This window comes from Capra hircus, chromosome 16 (genome assembly GCF_001704415.2).
Source record: "Capra hircus breed San Clemente chromosome 16, ASM170441v1, whole genome shotgun sequence".
NCBI lineage: Eukaryota > Metazoa > Chordata > Mammalia > Artiodactyla > Bovidae > Capra > Capra hircus.
Window position 1 is genome coordinate 54,140,941 of NC_030823.1, and position 20,824 is coordinate 54,161,764.

The 20,824-nt window shown below is 37.1% G+C and overlaps 1 protein-coding gene and 1 non-coding gene across 3 annotated transcripts in view; one reads left to right on the forward strand and one right to left on the reverse strand.

Annotated features, from left to right (window-relative positions):
- The window catches only part of RABGAP1L (RAB GTPase activating protein 1 like), a 719,827-nt gene that overhangs the window by 133,517 nt on the left and 565,486 nt on the right, over positions 1–20,824 (forward strand). For both annotated transcript variants that reach the window (XM_018060617.1, XM_018060618.1), the window contains exons 8-10: positions 295–361; positions 5,697–5,799; positions 9,610–9,776. In XM_018060617.1, the coding sequence (XP_017916106.1) occupies positions 295–361; positions 5,697–5,799; positions 9,610–9,776 (337 nt within the window). The remainder of the gene's footprint in view (positions 1–294; positions 362–5,696; positions 5,800–9,609; positions 9,777–20,824) is intronic.
- TRNAC-GCA lies at positions 10,412–10,483 on the reverse strand. The gene has a single exon. It is a non-coding gene; the product is annotated as a tRNA-Cys (tRNA).

The following is a 20,824-nucleotide window of genomic DNA, read 5'->3' on the forward strand; positions in this document are numbered from 1 at the left end:
TCAGTACTGTATTTTGTTTCAGTTAACAATTTGTGGCTATTTTTATCACAGTTTCTGTTCATTGGTAATCTTTCAGAAGCAGAAATAGAGATCTGGGAATTTAAATAATTAATTTATGTGTGATTTTATTATGTATCTTGATGGATTCTTATCTGTGATGTTTCTCTAAAAAATGTTATTTGTAAGTATAGAGCTAGACAGATTATATAGTTACTATTAAAAGGCTTTTGCTCACTGGGCTTCTATATATTCTTGATACCTCATTTCTTCTTTTTTTCCCCCCAATATTTTCAGATGTTTTGGAATGTTATTAAGCCCAGGTCGAAACGTGAAGAACAGTGACATGCATTTACTGGATATGGTAATGAAAATCTTTAGCACCTTAACCAAGTATAGATGATAGTTATTTTATATTTTTAAAGTATATTCTATTTTGAAATCTTGTCATTTTGTCAAAATTACTTCAAACTTTCAGCCGTGTGATAGTAGTCAATTAATTTGGAACCCCATACTTAAAATGAGGGAGAAACTTAGGAGTTAAAAATTTTTGTAGAAAGAATCATATGCAAGTTGAAGCAGATAAAAGGATAGTGTTATGAAAAAGTTCATCTACTCATCTGTTTGACTTCTTAGGAAAATATCCTTTCTTTGAGCCAAAAACAACAAGTACATGATTCTAACAGGCATATCCAAAGTAGATATGGTTCCTTTCATTTATTTTAATGCAGTGTTATTGATATTAATTTGAGTATTGTGATGGATGCATTTGTTTTCTTTAAAGCATTTCCCTTTCTGAATTTTTCCTTCTTGATTACCTTTCATTAGCAAAGTATATTTAATGTGGGAGTGGTATTCATTTAAGGAATGCCCTTGAAGGTTAATATATATTCAAGAGTTGGTTTTTGATGTAAAAATGGCAAGCCATCTTAACTTTTAAACAAATACCTGATAATAATGTAGTTAATGAAAACATTCAGTTCATGGTTTAGAACTGTTATAAGAAATAGTTATTTCAGTATAAGTATACAGTTCTTTACTTAAATGAGATTTTTTTTTTTTAGGTAGCACTACATGTTCTCCTTTCAGCTGTATTTTGCAAATGTCACTTAAATATCACAAATTATATGAACTTTTTCTTTATTTTATGATAATTGATTTTTTAGTGGTAGCAGGATGGTTTATTCAGCATTTTTGAGCACCTAATTGTATGCCAAGTATTGTGTGGCGTGCTGGCATTACAGATATGGTAATAAAGTTCTAACATCTTTGGGTTCATAATCTTGTAATGGAAACAGATCTTTAAATCTGTAATGATATCATTGGGTTAAATGCTCTCATAGAGTTGGTGCAGTGAGCCACAGAAATAGCGAGGAAGCATTGCTTACATAGGTAAGGTAAGGACAACCAGTTACATTAAATGTGAAAACAAATTAGCTATTGGTTCATCTCTCTTCCATCCATTTTTATAGCATATCAGTAATGCAGGTGGTTTTGCTTAAGGCAAGACATAACATTTTGGAGCCCTGAAAATTCTGTGAGGAGGTAGTTTCAAGGACATTAAATACTTATCAGCTCCTAGATCCTAATTAATAATGATCTTGCAGAGTTTAAAAGATTAAGATGAATTGCTGGCAGAGATGTAGAGACCTGGCGTGAGCTTCTGATCTCCCCTCACTTGTAGTGCATCCCTCCACCTTTGAGAGTCCATACTGAAATCAAAGGCTTGTCAGCACTGAAGCTCCTAGAGGGAGCAGTGGGCTTATCAGTGCAACAAATAGTTGATCAAGTTGGAGGGCTTGTATGTACAATTATCAGCAGTTGTGATTTGTTGTTACCCAATGCTGTTAATCTTCATGGTATCTTAATACACAGTTACTGAGCTTTAACCAGACTACATCTAATAAAAGTGAACTCATTACCTTTTAATGAAGACTGTGGGACAGCTGTGGTTATTACAGGTTACACCTTTGTAATCACCTGAAATCATATTCCTTGTAACTTTGCCTAATGTGTCTTAGTTCTGCCCTCTAGAGCAAGATATTAATACTTCTATGACATATCCAAATACGTGAACTCTTTGAAAACAGATTTCCCCTTGCACTTTATTCTGACAAACTTTGAAAAAGGGTACAATTGAACTTCAGAATTTATGAGGTTTTTCTATTTGACTTGAATAATTTTTGAGCAGTGCCTACTTTGTTCCCTGAATGCTAAATGAGAACGATGAGCTGAGACTTTTCTATACATTTATAAATTTTGTTTAATATAAAATGTACATGAAAAAGAAAGCTATATTTATAAACAAAATATATTTTTAGTCAGCCAGATTACTTATATATATTATGCATAGTATATAAACAAAATCACATATAAATAAAATTAATTAAGTTCTTTTGGGGAGGTGCAGGTAATGGACTCTGAATTTTCTCCCAGTAGTGATAATAGTTTTGAAGATACTTGTAGTGTAGGAATAAGGAAATGAGAATTTTTGATCTACAACCATTGATACCTAGGAAAAGCTGAACAGGAAAGTACCAAAAAGAGGTGAAAACTGAGTAGAGTCAGATTTTATGGAACTGGAACACAATTTATAATCCTAGAGATGCCTCAGAAAGTTTGTGAAAGAAGTGAAAGAAAGTGAAGTTGCTCAGTTGAGTCTGACTCTGTGACCTCATGGACTGTAGCCTACCAGGCTCCTCAGTTCATGGGATTTTCCAGGCAAGAGTACTGGAGTGGGTTGCCATTTCCTTCTTCAGGGGATTGTCGAGACCCAGGGATTGAACCCGCGTCTCCCGTGTTGTAGGCAGATGCTTTTACTGTCTGAGCCACCAGGGAAGTCCAGAAAGTTTCTGGATCTTCATAATTAACTATTGAGACACTAGGCCAGTAGTTGGACTCACAGAAATAAAATTTACATTGTAATCTAATACACTTATAAATGTTAAAAAAGCTGAAGTAAAATTTTTATGAAATAATTCTTAAATTATGAAATTTAAGAAATAGTGAAATTTATGAAATAATTCATGTTTGATGAAATCTGTTTTTTTTCTTCTACTTGATTAAAAAGTGTGATCATAATCCACTAACTTGATTTTATGATCCACAAATGGGTCACAAACTGCTGTTTGGAAATCATTAGCCTGTCAACTCCGTAAAGTCAGGACCATTCTCTTGTTTTCTTTGCCGGATACTCACGGGCATAGAGCGAAACTCATAGTAGGCTCATATTTGCTTAAGGAATGAATGGATTAGTGAGAACTTAGGTTTCTTTCTTTCTTTGTGTGTTATCTCCTTCTCCTGATAATATCTGTGTGCTTTACCCTGCTGTCCCTACTTGACCTCATAGCTTCAGCTTGCTCATAACTTGACAGTAGTTCATTCACAGCTTTGTATGTGATTTTTCAGCGTATGTTCCATTGTGAAGTGGTGTATTCTGTTTATATTTCCTGGTTTATTTTCTTAAGAGGAGGGCATCTGGTGGTTCCAGCCTGGCCTCTTCGGGGCAGAGGTATTTGTTGTCCAGATGTCTTTCCCTGATGTCCCTAATCTTGTCAGCCTTCTTATGGGAGGGAAGGCCTGCAGAGGAGCCAAGAAAGAACTCCAGAGCAGAGATTGTGAAAGTCTCTTCATAAGGGCATGGGAGCAAGCCAGGCTATGTAATAGAAATATCTAGTGCAATAACAGAAATGACTCGAGGAGAAAATTTTATTGAAGGCTTTTAATGTATGAGACAATATTTTTGTGGTTGTGAAGACTCAAAAGAAATAAAAATATGTTTGATTTGGTTAGGCTGTTTTGCTTACAGCGAACAAAGATTCACTTAGATCACCTGAAGAACAAAAGAGGTTATTGACCTTGATGAAATTAGACCTGACCCTGAACAGTGGTCTCTGGTCTCTTCCTGTCTGCCTACCCTCCCCGCATGGGCTTGCTCTTTCAGTGAGCCTCTTTCTTAGGAGCTGCCCTTGTTCTCACCGCCTCTGATGCTCTGCTCCCTTTTCTCTTTCTGCACCTTCTTCTCTCTCCCTCTCCCTTCCTCCCTCCATTGCCCGCCTCTCCTTTTTTCCCCTCTCCTCCCCTTTTCCCTCCTTGCCCTTTCTCTTCCTCTCTGTCTCTTCTCTGCCCTTCTCTCTAGGTTCCCCACTCTCTTTGCCCCTTCAACTCACCTCCTTTGTATGTGCCTTTGTTTTTTGACTATATGATTCATTATTTTTAAGGATTTTTTTTGTGTGTTTGTTTTCTCCGTTTCTTGCTTAACACTTTAGCACTTTACTAATACTCTGCTGTTCTTTATTTATTTTCCCCTACCCTAAATTCAGTTATAACTTCATTTTGCATGTGATCTGTCATTTTCGTATCAAAACCTTTCAGCCCTACAGCTGACTGCCCACTTTCCTTGGTATTTGTTAATTGAAAGAAAGAATTTGATTGGCCTAGCTCATTTTTTGAACTCAAGCATAGCATAAGCTCTTGTCCAGAAATGAACTAGATATTTTGGGGTCATTTACTCTGAATGGGAGTCTAATTAAACATAGAGAGAGAGGATAGGCACATGGAAGGGAGGGAGGGAGACGGAAAGAGAATGAATATGAATGTATAAGTGCGTTGGAGGTACTGAGTGGATTTCCTTTACATGGTCTTGAGCGTTTTTCTCCTTTGCTTTACACTCTGATCAGTGAACTATCACCAGTACAGTAGAAAAATGTACATAGTAATTACCAACTGACTGAAATAGTTTCATAAGGATTCAGAGAAGCATCTGTGTGTGGGAAATACTGAAAAAAACTTTTTTGTCTTTTAGCCTGACCTTTTTAGCTCTCTCCATTCATAATATGAGGAAATTGGTACAGAAAATTGAAAGTATTGTAGATAATAATATTCTTTTGCAAATGCTTATGTTTGTATACTGTGTGCTTTTCTCCCATGGACAACCTCTAAGCTCCCCCACACCACATACACATACATATACACAACTGAATGTGGCCTTGCTTTCACTATAGAAGTTTCTGCTTTCGTGAGAATCAAGAGCTGGCTTGGTAAAAGTCTTAAGGGGTGGAGGAAGTGAAGAGGGAGAAGAGAAGAGAAGGAGAGATTGGAAGAAGGAGAATAAATATAAGGGTAGAGGAAGATAGTTAACAATCTTGGGTATAGATACAAACCAGTATTAGTCTCCTAATATTGATTTATGATTGTAAGAAAGTGTCCATATATCTGGCATATAGACAGTAGAAAAGTATTAACTTTAAAAGTGTTAATTGTGACAAAGGAACTTGGTTATTTTAAGAATATATTAAAAATTAGAACATTAGAAGAAAAATTTTAATATTTTCCTGTGATTAGCTTAATTCTCACTTCATATATCCTTGTATGTCTGTGTATGCGATATTTTGACAACCAGCCTAAGATAAAGTTAAATATAACTTCATACCAATACTATGTTTTTGTGAGTCAGCATCTAAGTGCATACCTTTTATCCTAGAGTATGTGTCTCTAAATAGAAATGCTGGAGGAAGCTGCAGGAGAATTTAATATTTAAAGAAATGCTTCTGTAGAGTGAAAAAAATTTACCAAGAAAATAAATGCCCTGAGTGTAAATTCAAATTTAATTAATTGGATTGCTCTAAGTAAGATATAAGTTAAAATGATGATTTTTGGGGTGTAAATATTCTCAGTGATTTCTGTTTGAAATGTCATAGGAATCCATGGGAAAGAGCTGTGATGGGAGAGCTTATGTTATCACTGGCATGTGGAACCCCAATGCACCAATATTTCTGGCACTTAATGAAGAAACCCCAAAAGGTGACTTTTCCTAAAAGATTACTCAATATTTATTATAAAATTTGCACTGTGGACAATATTGTTTTGCCATGTTTAAAAAATATTCTGGTACTTATTTTAAATGGAGTTATTTTTCTTTTTATACTTTATGTATCAATGAGGATAACTTCCACTATTCAGAAGAAAGCCCTGTAAGGATATGTGGCTTAATTTTATTACATTATTTAGGAAAGTATTTGGGCTTAGTGTTTCATGTGTCATAATAGGGTTGTTTTATTTGTAGGGGAAAAGACAGAATATGAAAGAAATGATGAAAGAAAACTCTAGAATTTTTGCATATCTTTGATATCTATTTTAACTTTTTTTCTTCATATTACAGATTACTTATATTTGTCTATATATATATATATATATATTTAAATTTACTAATTGTTTATTCCAGTCTTTTGACCTTTGGGAATTTAGTAATGTATATTTAAGATTTCATTTGTGTTAAAAAAAATATTTCATTTGTGGCAAATATTTTTTTTCAAGCTTTTTATTTTTTCATTTTGTTTAGTATGTCTGCTGTTAAACAGAATTTATAAATGATAGATAGGCTCATTTTTCATTTTTCTCATTGTTTTTCTTTTTATTCCTACTTTATCTAGATATCTGTTCATTGCCCATGTGGTTTTTTGCTGTTTTCTTCTCTACTGTCTTCCTTTAAACTAAAATTTAGTTTTATCTCATGGAGTTATAGTGAAAGTTGTTCAACTGTGTCCGGCTCTTTGAGACCCCATTGACTACACTGTCCATGGAATTCTCCAGGCCAGAATACTGGAGTGGGTAGCTATTCCCTTCTCCAGGGGATCTTCCCAGCCCAGGGATTGAACCCAGGTCTCCTGCATTGCAGGCAGATTCTTTACCAGCTGAGCCACCAGGGAAGTCCAAGAATACTAGAGTGGGTAGCTTTCTCCAGAGGATCTTCCCAATCCAGGAGTCGAACCAGGGTCTCCTGCATTGTAGGTGGATTCTTTACCAACTGAGCTACCAGGGAAGCCCTTCATGAGTTATAATCTTCTACTAAATGCTTTACTGTGATTCAACACAGTAATTTATATTGAGAAAATATGGATCAGTTTGCTTGATCTTTAGTTTTATATTATTTACTTTATATCCACAATAGACTTTTAGTTAAAGACAGGAGCATTAGTGAATATGGATATGGAAAGATATTAATGAAGAACAGTAAATGATAATTATTCTTGAATTTACCAGGAGTATTTACCACTTCCATAAAGCATTTGATCACACATCAAGCTATTTCAAGATGAGGGCTAAAAAGAGAAAAATAATGATGACTATGTAAAGTTTAGGTTTTCATATATTAGGAATAAATAATCTTTACACCCACAGTTTGTTATTTCTGGATACAGACTTGTGAATACCAGTCTATAAACTTCTTCCTTTTATTCATTCAGAAAATCAACATGAAAATGGAAAAAATAAGCTAGCTGATAATTTTGAAGAATAAAGTACAGAAATTTCAGACAATAACTTATAAAAGCAGTTTTTATCTGTTTTTAATGTAACATAGTTCAGGTTCATTTTGTATTTTAACACCTATTTGGTTGTCAATTAAAAATAATGTCTTTAAAAATTCATTTGTTCAGTTAAACTATATAATTCTGTATCAAAATAACATCCTGATACAATGTTGAGAGAATCCAAGTTTCTCTTGACTTGGCATATAGAATGCTTGCATTTAGTACAAATGTAATACATCTTTTGTTGAGTTTAATTATATTAATAGAAGTATAGTGGGTGATTTTAAATGTTGTATAGTGGTTAAAAAGAAATTATTGAAGGTTTCTTCTAATGGTAGACTTGATTATTTGAACTTTCCTTTTAACTGAGAACTGAAAATTGCAGATGAAATAAATTTTTAAATTTTAAAAGTAATTTAAAAGTAAACAATGCAGTTATGTGGAATAATGAAACCACAGGTTCAAAACGCCCAGTGAATTTCGAAAGGGTAAATTAAGTCCATATCAGCCTATCATCAGTTCAGTTCAGTTGCTCAGCTGTGTCCAATCCTTTGCGACCCATGGACTGCAGCACATCAGGCTTCCTTGTCTATCACCAACTCCCAGTTGTCCATCAGCCTATCATAGTGAAACTAAAGAAAACCAATAGACACTGGCCTAGAAGATTCTAGATTAAAATTTAAAGGAGGCTATAGCAAGTAAGCGTTTTAAGTGGTAGCTGAAATGTTTACTTACAATAGTATACTGTTGTCTAAAAAAGCACTTGCCAAGGCTCTGATATATATACATTTATAGTATGTGCTGCTACTGCTAAGTCACTTCAGTCGTGTCCGACTCTGTGCGACCCCATAGACAGGAGCCCACTGTCCCTGGGATTCTCCAGGCAGGAACACTGGAGTGGGTTGCCATTTCCTTCTCCAATGCATGAAAGTGAAAAGCGAAAGTGAAGTTGCTCAGTCGTGCCTGACTCTTCGCGACCCCATGGACTGCAGCCTACCAGGCTCCTCCATCTATGGGATTTTCCAGGCAAGAGTACTGGAGTGGGGTGCCTGCTTAGGCGCAAAGTTGTGTCCAACTCTTTGCGACCCTGTGAACTGTAGCCTGCCAGGCTCCTCTGTCCATGGGATTTCCCAGGCAAGAATGCTGGAGTATATTTATAGTATGTGTGTATATATATATATATATATATATATATATATATATATATATAGTATAGTATATATATATATTGTGTATTGTACAGTGTATATATATATATATATATATAAATAGTATATATAGAGTATTTTGTGTGCTATATATAGAGTATAGGCTTTCCTTGTGGCTCAGCTGGTAAAGAATCAGCCTGCAATGTCAGAGACCTGGGTTTGATCCCTGTGTTGGGAAGATCCCTTGGAGAAGTGGAAGGCTACCCACTCCAGTATTCTGGCCTGGAGAATTCCATGGACTGTATAGTCCATGGGGTTGCAAAGAGTCAGACACGACTGAGAGACTTTCACTATATATAGAGTATATATTTGAAAATTACATGTATTTGTAGTATATATATACTATAAATAGCATACATATATTTGTAGTATATTTATAGTATGTATATTTTATACATTATGTATGCAGAGAATATTTTATACATTATGTATGCAGAGAGTGTATGTGTGTGTGTATATATATATATATATATATAAATTACACAGAGCTATTTCATTAGAGCTTTGGTGAGTGATTTTCCTGAGGGTTAATATATATTATGGACATTGTGGGTACTAACAAATCCCCAGAGACTTCCTTTAAAGCATACAACATTGAGAGAATCATTTTAATAAAAATTTTGCAAGCAAATTGAATGAAGTGAAGGTTGAGAGTCTCTTCTGATTTGAAATTCCTTCCCATGCAACTCATCAAACAAACCTAATAATTTCTAGTATCTTTTTTTTTATTGAATGAAAGGGAAAATTTTTGTGATTTTCTATTTCTAGTGTTTTTTGTTTGTTTGTTTGTTTTGGGGGGGCAACCTGATAGATAGTGTAAAGGACATTTGAAATTTTTGTTTTTTATATTAAGGGCCTGATTTTGGGAAGGAAAAATTAAAATTGTCAGAGAAGATTTAGTCTTTTCATTAAGATGGGATTAGGAGAATTGAGAAATGTACTTGGGAAACTTAATTATTTTGTCAATCTGTGTGTCAGTAAAACACTTAAACATAGAGGGTAACATGAGTATAAAGAACCTAAGTTCTTTAACTTTGTTTTCTCAATCAAGTAGTAATAAAATTAGCATAAAACGCAGAACATTTCTACTGCAGATAAACGAGTATACATGACCGTGGCAGTGGATATGGTAGTCACAGAGGTGGTGGAGCCAGTCCGCTTTCTCCTGGAGACAGTAGTACGTGTGTACCCTGCAAATGAACGATTTTGGTATTTCAGCAGAAAAACTTTCACGGAGACTTTCTTCATGAGGTTAAAACAGGTAGGATCTTTTTGTTCTTTTCATATATTGTTTTCTACTATTTTTTCTTTAATGCAAGTGTAAGTCCTTAAATAGCAATAAAAAGCAATAAAATTCTTCAGATAATCAAATGATCTTTAGAGTTAACAATAGAGTATTTGTAAAATGCATATGTAAGATTCTGTGTAGTCGCTCTGTCATGTTCAACTCTTTGTGACCCCGTGTATTGCAGTACGCCAGGCCTTCCTGTCCATCACCAACTCCTGGAGCTTTCTCAAATTCATGTCCATCCAGTCGGTGCTGCCATCCAATCATCTCATACTCTGTTGTCCCCTTCTCCTGCTGCCTTCAATCCTAGCATCAGGGTCTTTTCCAGTGAGTCAGTTCTTTGCATCGGGTGGCCAAAGCATTGGAGCTTCAGCTTCAAAATCAGTCCTTCCAGTGAATATGTAAGATTAAAGTCAGTTGAAGAAAACAGCTAGTAAAATTATATAGAAATTTATTTTAGAAACCTGTAATAGTACCTGTAAAGTATCAACATACTTAATAGAAATATTAAATCTAAATAAAAAACTTTTCTTTTATATATGTATGATTCAGTTCAGTTCAGTCGCTCAATTGTGTCCAACTCTTGCCATTTCCTTCTCCAGGGGACCTTCCCAACCCAGGAATCGAACCTAGGTCTCCTGCATTGCAGGCAGACACTTTAACCTCTGAGCCACCAGGGAAGCCCATACTTAATAGAAATATTAAATCTAAATCAAAAACTTTTCTTTTATATATGTATGATTCAGTTCAGTTCAGTCGCTCGGTCATGTCCAGCTCTTTGTGACCCCATGAACCGCAGCACGCCAGGCCTCCTTGTCTATCACCAACTTCTGGAGTTCACCCAACCCATGTCCATTGAGTTGGTGATGCCATGCAACCATCTCATCCTCTGTTGTTCCCTTCTCCTCCTGCCCTCAATCTTTCCCAGCATCAGAGTCTTTTCCAATGAGTCAGCTCTTCACATCAGGTGGCCAAAGTATTGGAGTTTCAGCTTCAACATCAGTCCTTCCAATGAACACCCAGGACTGATCTCCTTTAGGATGGACTGGTTGGATCTCCTTGCAGTCCAAGGGACTCTCAAGAGTCTTCTCCAGTACCACAGTTCAAAAGCATCAATACTTCGGTGCTCAGCTTTCGTTATAGTCCAACTCTCGCATCCCTACATGACCACTGGAAAAACCATAGCCTTGACTAGACGGACCTTTGTTGACAAAGTAATGTCTCTGCTTTTGAATATGCTGTCTAGGTTGGTCATAACTTTCCTTCCAAGGAGTAACCATCTTTTCATTTCATGGCTGCAGTCACCATCTGCAGTGTTTTTGGAGCCCAGAAAAATAAAGTCAGCCACTGTTTCCACTGTTTCCCCATCTATTTGCCATGAAGTGATGGGACCGGATGCCATGATGTTAGTTTTCTGAATGTTGAGCTTTAAGCCAACTTTTTCACTCTCCTCTTTCACTTTCCTCAACAGGCTCTTTAGTTCTTCTTCACTTTCTGCCATAAGGGTGGTGTCATCTACATATCTGAAGTTATAGATATTTCTTCCGGCAGTCTTGATTCTAGCCTGTGCTTCTTCCAGTCCAGTGTTTCTCATGATGTACTCTGCATAGAAGTTAAATAAGCAGGGTGACAGTATACAGCCTTGATGTACTCCTTTTCCTATTTGGAACCAGTCTGTTGTTCCATGTCCAGTTCTAACTGTTGCTTCCTGACCTGCATACAGGTTTCTCAAGAGGCAGGTCAGGTGGTCTGGTATTCCCATCTCTTTCAGAATTTTCCACAGTTTATTGTGATCCACACAGTCAAAGGCATATAAAACCAAAAATAAAGAGCACAGAAATATATCTTTAGAAAATAGTAGTGAAAAAGTTTCCAAGTAATAACTGATTGTTATAGTTCTTTTTACCTATATAATATTATATGATTGTGTTGTTTGACTTATCAGTAAGGTTACACAATTATTTTTGGAGAAGGAAATGGCAACCCACTCCAGTGTTCTTGCCTGGAGAATCCCAGGGACAGGGGACCCTGGTGGGCCGTCTATGGGGTTGCACAGGGTCGGACATGACTGAAGCGACTTAGCAGCAGCAGCAGCATACAATTATTTTAATATTAGATGAACAAAATTAGGGTTTCTGTGAAATTCTTAAGTTCTTAAGCAGTGTTAGTATGTAAAACACCGTTTTTGTAAATGAAGGAAGAACGTTACTGTGGAAAATAATTTGAATTCTAACAGCATCAATTGTATGAAATCAGAATGAAATGTTCTGTTTGAGTAATAGGAATTTCTCATATCCAGTTTAGTGCTCCCTCTCTCCAAAATTTAAAAATGCTTGTTGCTTCATGTACTGTAATATGCAAAAAGTAAAGTAAAAGCAAGCATCAGTGCAGTGAACAAATACAGAAACCACTTAACCATTTTCATATTACAAAAACTTATCATCGCTCAGTTAGGCTTCATATGCTATGCACATACATCTAATTATGTAAATATATAAATTCCAATACTGTTGTTTATCTTGCAAAAGTACTGGAATTTATATTTACATAAATGTAAAGAATATATGAGTGGATTTTTATTATTAAGTGTTATTTTTATAGTTTTAAAAATTGATGATATTGAGTGACTGAGTGATAAGTACCATAAGATTTCTTAGTAATTAGAAAAATACTATTTGAGGCAAAAAAAACCACAACTATTTAACGTCATTTCATATGAATTAAAAAGATTAAATTAGACTCACTTGTAGTACTTAGCTCCATTAAATGTGAAACTGATTTAAGTTAATGTAAAATAAGAAGATGGTTTCTAACTTTGTACTCAGTCGCTCAGTTGTGCTTTATTTTTTTGACCACATGGACTGTAGCCCGCCAGGCTTCTCTGTCTGTGGCATTTCACAGACAAAAATACTGGCATGTGTTGCCATTTCCTACTCCAGGGGATCTTCTCAACCCAGGGATCGAATCCATGTCTCTTACATTGGGAGGCAGATTCTTTACCACTGCACTACTTGGGAAGCCCTTTTAACTTTGAAAAGAAAGTGAAAGCGTTAGTTGCTCAGTCATTGTATGACTCTTTGCGACTCCATGGAGTGTAGTCCACCAGGCTCCTCTGTCCCTGGAATTCTCCAGGCAAGAATATTGGAGTGAGTTGTCATGCCCTTCTCCAGGGGATCTTCCTGACCCAGGTATTGAACCCAGGTCTCCTGAGTTGCAGGCAGATTCTGACCAGTGGTATAATTTAATTTCTTTAGTAGATGCTATGTTACTCTGTTTATTATTATTTTTATTTCCTCTTGAGTCATTTTTTGGTGATCTTTGTCTTTCAAGGAATCTTCAGTTTATTTTTAATGTCTTTAGAATCTCTATGATCTGCTTTTATTTCTGATACTGGTAATTTATATATTCTCCCTTGTGTTTTTTTTAATCAGCCTAGCTTGAAGTATATTATTTTATTGATTTTCATTCTTCCCCATAGAACCAAATTTGGGGCACATTCATTTCTCTATTGTTTTTCTGTTTTTTCTTCTGTTGATTCCTTTTGTTTTCTTTTTTATTTCCTCTTTTTGTTCTTTGGATTTAACTTGTTTGTCTAGTTTCTTCATGGGAAGATTTTTGAAAACATTTTTTTACTAATATTTTTTCCCTAAAATCTTTTAATTTCTAAGATTATAATTTCCTTCTAACTTCTGCTTTAGCTGTACCCATAAAAACTTGATCTTTTGTGCGCTCATAAATTTGAAATGTATATTCTAATTTTCCATGTTATTTCTTTTGTGACACGTGAGTTCTTCAGAAATACGTTGTTTAATTTCCAGATACATGCACAATTTTTAGATATCTTTCTTAATCTGATTTTTAATTTCATTTTGAGCAGAGAACATACTCTGAGATTTGAATCTTTTTAAGTTGTTGAGACTTACTTACCCAAGACATGTCGTATTTTGGTGAATGTTCCAAAAGTACTTGTAAGGAACATGTATTCTGCAGTTGTTGGGTGGAGTATTCTATAAATGTCAACTGTGTTAAGTTCTATGATGAGGTTTTTCTGTGTTTTCTACTCCGTATTCTGAACATTCAAGGGGATCTCTCCATTCTTGTTGGAAAGAACAATAGCAACTTCCCCGACTGTTACTATGACAAATAGTTATGATAGCAACCATCATTTAAAGAGAGTGTCCTACATGGTGTACCTCCTCAGTACAACTCTGTTGAGATGTAGTGTAGTGTTAGTTGCTCAGTTGTGTCTGACTCTTTGTGACCCCATGGACTGTAGCCCTCCACTGTTGAGGTGTAAGTAGCTTTATTAACCCCATGTTTTAGATAAACTGTTAGGCACAGGAGGGTTGTTATTAGGTGACAGATCCGAAATTAAGCCTAAGCAATTTGCCCTAAACCTTGTCCTTCTGAAATGTTTATGAGAAATGGAAAATATACTAGCTGTAACACTGAAACTAGTATTTTTTTCCTGAAAAATTTTCCGTATGAGCACTGATCATTTTGTCACATCACTTGTCTTTCTTTGTATCATCTTTGTTGACATCACTGATTAGATTAGGTATATAGACGTTAGGTATATGAAGACGTTATAAGAAAATGTAAGGATTTGTAACATTGGAAACCTTGAAGTGCAGCGACTGATTCCTTTTCTAAGAAAACGGGTTCTTAGCTGCTAAGGCATCTTTTTGTATAATGCTTATCTGAGAAGAGCACTCTGCTTACATGGAGTCACTTGAAAATGGTTTGCCAAAAAGATCTCTTGCTCTAAAAGCCTTTTTATTGCTAATGAACATCCCATATTTTACTGTTGGATGCTTATTCCACTGTCTTGAAGCTTTGCTGCCTGTTACCAGGAAATAGACCTTAGTAACTTTTACCAGTCTTATTGACCTCATTGTTAATGAGTTTAATAAGATGCTCTCCTTCAGCTAGGTTGTAGTAGGGGTCAAGATCCAGAAATCAAGAAGGCATTCATGCTTGATATGAAGTGTTACTAAACTAAGAGGGTCAAAGGCCTGTATCATAATAAGTAAAATTAGTTTGCTGAGATTCGTTTTAGAAATGATTTTCAGTGCTTTGTTAATTAACTTTTTATTGAGTACCTTTAGCATGATAGTGTTGGGGATATGTGAATGAATAATGCATGTTCTCTTGTCTTTAAAGAGTGAAGAATGTAACGGTGAAAAGATTATCCTACTAGGTGACTCATGTAACAGTAGAAGTGTATGCACAGTGCAGAAGTGACACTCACTAATCATACTTGTCAACTTGGATTGGAGTCAGGTTCCTAGGATTGAATCCCAGTTTCCCCCCATTTCCTAGATATTAGCCTTAGGCAAGATACTCCTCATCTCCGAAGTGGGGATTTTCATTATACCACCTCAGATTTGTGTAAAGAAAACTCTGTTTCCTTTCCTGCTGTTCCCACCACTTCATTTCTGATACTGGATGGGTGGGTGTTTTTCCTATACCAATTAATTCTCCAACTTGACCCCAATTGGATGGCCTTCAGTTCAGTGATGACACTACCTGGAGTTAGCATGGACCTCACAGTTTAAGGGCTCAGTCCCATGAAACTGTTCCCCTCCTCCTTACTTCAGATACCAACTGCAGGTTCAGGTTGTCACCTGTGTTTCTGACCAACCAGCTATAATTTGGAGGTTCCCACAACCTCCCTCTCAGGTTTGATGATTTGCTAGAATGACTCACAGAACTCAGGAAAACAGTTTGCTTAATAGATTACCAGGGTATTAGAAAAGGATACAACTCTGGAACAGCCAGCTAGCAGAGATGCATAGGGCAAGGTATCAGGGATATACAGTCTTGCCACCCTCTCAGTACCTCCACTTGTTTACCAACCTAGAAGTTCTCTGAACAGCTAAGTTAGGGGTTTTTTGGGTGCTTCATTCTGTAGGCACAGTTGAGTAAATCATTGACTGTTAGCCATTAACTCAGGCACCAGTCCGTTTCCCCTCCATGCAGGCTGGTGGAGCAGGGCTGAAAGTTCCAACCCTCAAATCAATGTGATAGATTCCCCTGGCATCCACCTGCGCTGTTCCCAGCCTGCATGTCCTTAGGGACTTTCTAGAAGTTACCTCATGAACATAAATTCAGCTGTAGCTGAAAGAAGCTCAGTAGAAATAACAAAAAATGCTCATTTTACCTTTATTGCTCCGGAACTATTTCATGGTTCAAGATTTTTTTTTCTTTTGGTGGCACCTTGCAGCATATGGTATCTTAGTTTTCTGACCAGGGATCAACCCCACGCCCTCTGCAGTGAAAGCATAGAGTCTTAACCACTGGAACACAGTGGATTCCCTGGAACTATTTCAGAAAATGGATGAAAATCAAATATTTTAACAAAAGTTGTTTCTTTCATCTTTATTGCTATGGTGCTGTATCAGGAGCCAGGATGAAGACCAAAATATGTATTTCTTATTATATACAATATCATAGTTCTCATGGTGATTAAATATGAATTCATGTGAGGCCCATTAGGACAGTGCTTATCACCTGTTACATGCTCAATAAGTGTTAGCTATTATTGTTATTAATATTAATTAATACTTCTTGTCTTGTGTCTAGTCTGTATTCTCTTTGGACAGACTCTTTTGTATCTTAAGCCTAAAATAAATGAATGAATAAATTAACCAATAAATGAATAACTAACTCTTGTAGAAAGGTCAGGATTTTGAATTGTGGTAAGACAGAGAAAGGCATTTTAGTCAGAAACAATAGTTGAGTCAGTTCATACAGCTCTGATGCAACATGATATGTTGAAGATCTTTAGGAGATTAGATATTGCTATATTGCTGAAGCATCAGTGGGCATGGTGGGTAATTATTCTGAATAGGTAGGTCATTGCTATGCTTAGTACTTTATCCTCAGGTTGGGAGAATTTTAAGCTCTGAATGACAATATGTTTATAATTGGCAAAGTTCAGTCTGACAGCAATGGAAAGGATATTGACACTGGAGGCAATGAATATGAAGTAAGAAGGCTGTTGTGGCCAAGATACGAAATGATGAATGCTTGAAGAAAGGCGATGGCAGTGGGGATAATTGTTGTTCAGTCACTAAGTCATGTCTGCCTTTTTGCGACCCCGTGGATTGCAGCACGCCAGGCCTTCCTGTCTCTCACTATGTCCTGGAGTTTGCCCAGGTTCATGTCCGCTGAGTCGGTGATGCCGTTCAACCTCTGTTACCCCCTTCTCCTCCTGCCCTCAGTATTTCCCAGCATCAGGGTCTTTTTCAGTGAGTTGGCTCTTTGCGTCAGGAGACTAAAGTACTGGAGCTTCAGCTTCAGCATCAGTCCTTCCAGTGAATATTCAGGGTTGATTTCCTTTAGGATTGACTAGTTTGAGCTCCTTGTTGTCCACAGGACTCTTGAAGAGTCTTCTCTAGCAGCACAGTAGTTCTTCAGTGCTCAACCTTCTTTATGGTCCATCTCTCACATCCATATATGACTACTGGAAAAACCATAGCTTTGGCTATATAGACCTTTGTCAGCAAAGTGATGTCTCTGTTTTTTAATACGCTGTCTAGGTTTGTTGTCACTTTTCTTCCGAGGAGCAAGCATCTTTTTCATGGCTGCAGTCACTGTCCACAGTGATTTTGGAGCCTAGGAAGATAAAATCTGCCATTGTTTCCATTTTCCTGCCATCTCTTTGCCATGAAATGATAGGACTGGATGCCACGATCTTAGTTTTTTGAATGTTGAGTTTTAAGCCAGCTTTTTCACTTTTGTCTTTCACCTTCATCAAGAGGCTCTTTAGTTGTTCTTTGCTTTCTGCCATTCAGGTGGTATCATCTGCATATTTGAGGTGTTGATATTTCTTCTGGCGATCTTGATTCCAGCTTGTGATTCATCTGGTCTGGTATTTTGCAGTGGGGTAGTGGAAAAGATGAATTTGAGGAACTTTAGGGAAGTAAGAATCACGATCTGGTGTTTGATTTGATGCGAGGTTGAGGGAAAGCAAAACCTAGGATTACTTCCGTGTGACTGGGTGGTTGTTGATTGTTTTGATTGAAATAGACTTTCAAGGAGAAGTGTTTCCAGGCTCATGAGGAAAGCTAGCGGAGGTTTAGACATGCTGAATTTCACATTTCAAAGGGACGTTTAGGTTTAGCAAGCAGTCAGATATTTGTATCCTACGCTTGGGAAATAAACATTTTAAAAGTGGCTAATGCTTGAGACTTGTGAATAGGAGTAGGTGACATTACCCCGAGACCAAGTGTTGAAAAAAGAGACATTTAAAAGATTGGCATAGGAAAAGGATTAAGCAAAGTGAATGTAGAAGGATAAGCACAGATCTTGGGGTAAAATCACAAGAGTGTGAGGCCAGGAAAAGCAAGGGGGAAGATGGTTTCCAGCAGGAGAGAAGGCCTGCAGCATTAGGTACTACAGGGAGGTCAGGTTGGGATATGATTGGTAGATAAGAGATAAAGATCTTAGACTATAAAACGTGAAAGACTTGAGAGGAGTACTGGGGCAGAAGTCAGACTGCAGTTGATTGAGGAGTGAGTGGGAGACAAGATGTTTTCATAATTCACCCCCTTAACTGGGGACAGAGAGAGGCTGGGTAAAAATCCAAAGTATTACGATACGTTTTACTTTACTTTAAATACAAAGTTTAAATTTTTAGAAAATTCAGTTCAGTTCGGTCCTCCAGTCGGACTTTTTGTGACCCCATGAACCGCAGCACGCCAGGCCTCCCTGTCTGTCACCAACTCCCAGTGATGCCATGCAACCATCTCATCCTCTGTCGTCCCCTTCTCCTGCCCTCAATCTTTCCCAGCATCAGGGTCTTTTCCAATGAGTCAGCTCTTCGCATCAGGTGGCCAAAGTATTGGAGTTTCAGCTTCAACATCAGTCCTTCCAATGAGCACCTAGGACTGATCTTTAGGATGGACTGGTTGGATCTCCTTGCAGTCCAAGGGACTCTCAAGAGTCTTCTCCAACACCACAGTTCAAAAGCATCAATTCTTCGGTGCTCAGCTTTCTTTATAGTCCAACTCTCACATCCATACATGACTACTGGAAAAACCATAGCTTTGACTGTGAAGAAGTGAAGTCGCTCAGTCGTGTCTGACTCTTTGCAACCCGATGGACTGCAGCCTGCCAGGCTCCTCTGTCCATGGGATTCTCCAGGCAAGAATACTGGAGTGGGTTACCATTTCCTTCTCCAGGGGATCTTCCCAACCCAGGGATCGAACCTGGGTCTCCCGCATTGGAGGCAGACGCTTTAACCTCTGAGCCACTAGACAGACCTTTTTTGGCAAAGTAATGTCTCTGCTTTTGAATATGCTGTCTAGGTTGGTCATAACTTTCCTTTCAAGGAGCAAGTGTCTATTCATTTCATGGCTGCAGTCACCATCTGCAGTGTTTTTGGAGCCCAGAAAAATAAAGTCTGACACTGTTTCCACTGTTTCCCCATCTATTTCCCATGAAGTGATGGGATCGGGTGCTGTGATCTTAGTTTTCTGAATGTTGAGCTTTAAGCCAACTTTTTCACTCTCTTTTCACTTTCATCAAGAGGCTCTTTAGTTCTTCTTCACTTTCTGCCATAAGGGCGGTGTCATCTGCATATCTGAGGTTGTTGATATTTCTCCCAGCAATCTTGACTCCAGCTTGTGCTTCCTCCAGCCCAATGTTTCTCATGATGTACCCTGCATAGAAGTTAAATAAGCAGGTTGACCATACACAGCCTGACGTACTCCTTTTCCTATTTGGAACCAGTCTGTTGTTTCATGTCCAGTTCTAACTGTTGCTTCCTGACCTGCATACAGGTTTCTCAAGAGGCAGGTCAGGTGGTCTGGTGGTCCCATCTCTTGAAGAATTTTCCACAGTTTTTTGTGATCCACACAGTCAAAGGCTTAGGCATAGTTGATAAAGCAGAAATAGATGTTTTTCTGGAACTCTCTTGCTTTTTCCATGATCCAGTGGATGTTGGCAATTTGATCTAAAATTTTTTTTTTTTTTTAGAAAATTCAGTCTTTTTTCTGTTTTTTTTTCCAGATTTGGAAGTCTATCCCTTTGCTAGTGATTTTGCTGAGTGAATATCTCATCAAAATATGGATGCAAGTGCCAAAAACCTTTTGTTGCCAACATTTAGAGGAATGACATAGCAGATACTGTAAAAGTGAACTCATTTCTTTCTGCTGAAATGCTATAGTTAAGAAATTATGTAGAAACAGTAAGTTAGTAGATAAAAAAACATTCTGGAGGTCTAATACAAAATTTAGTGATTGTAGTCAACAATCTAGTGGGCCCTTTTCCATAGGTTCCTCAAGGGTGGATTCAACCAGTGTTTAGTTGGTGTTTGGATTAGTCTATGGTTCAGTTCCTGGTTGGTTGAATCTGTGGATGCAGAACTTGCAGGTACGCAGGGTCAACTGTACCATATCATTTTATTTGAGGCACGTGAGCATTTGTAGATTTCAGTGTCCACAGTGAGGTCCTGAATCCAGTCTTTACATAGATACTAAGGGTTGGCTGTACTGTACTATAAATTTTAAAAGCTGTTAAGGGATTAGATCATTATTATTCTCACCACAGGAAAGAAATGATACCGATGTGAGGTGTTGGCTAATGCTATAGTAGTAATCATATTGCAGTATACAAATATATCAAGTCAAGACATTATACAGATTACACAATGTTATATATCAATTATATCTCATTAAAATGGAAATTATTCATCACTTGGTGTTTTCTTTTTTTAAAAAAATAATTATTCATTTATGGGAGGACTTCCAAGACAGCTGGAAGCAAAATGAGAATTTTGGAAGGTGCTGATGCTTACAATATTATCTGCTTATTACTGTGTCATTTCAGAGTGATTTTTTAATGACAATTTTTTTTTCTCTTGGTTTGCTTTTTTTTTTTTTTTTTTTGCTGTACCATGCGGTCTATGGGATTTAGTTCACCAACCAGGGATTGAACCCAGGCCCTCAACAGTGAGATGTTGGGGGGTCCCAACCACTGGGCCGCCAGGGAATTCCCTTAAATGCAGTTTTGAA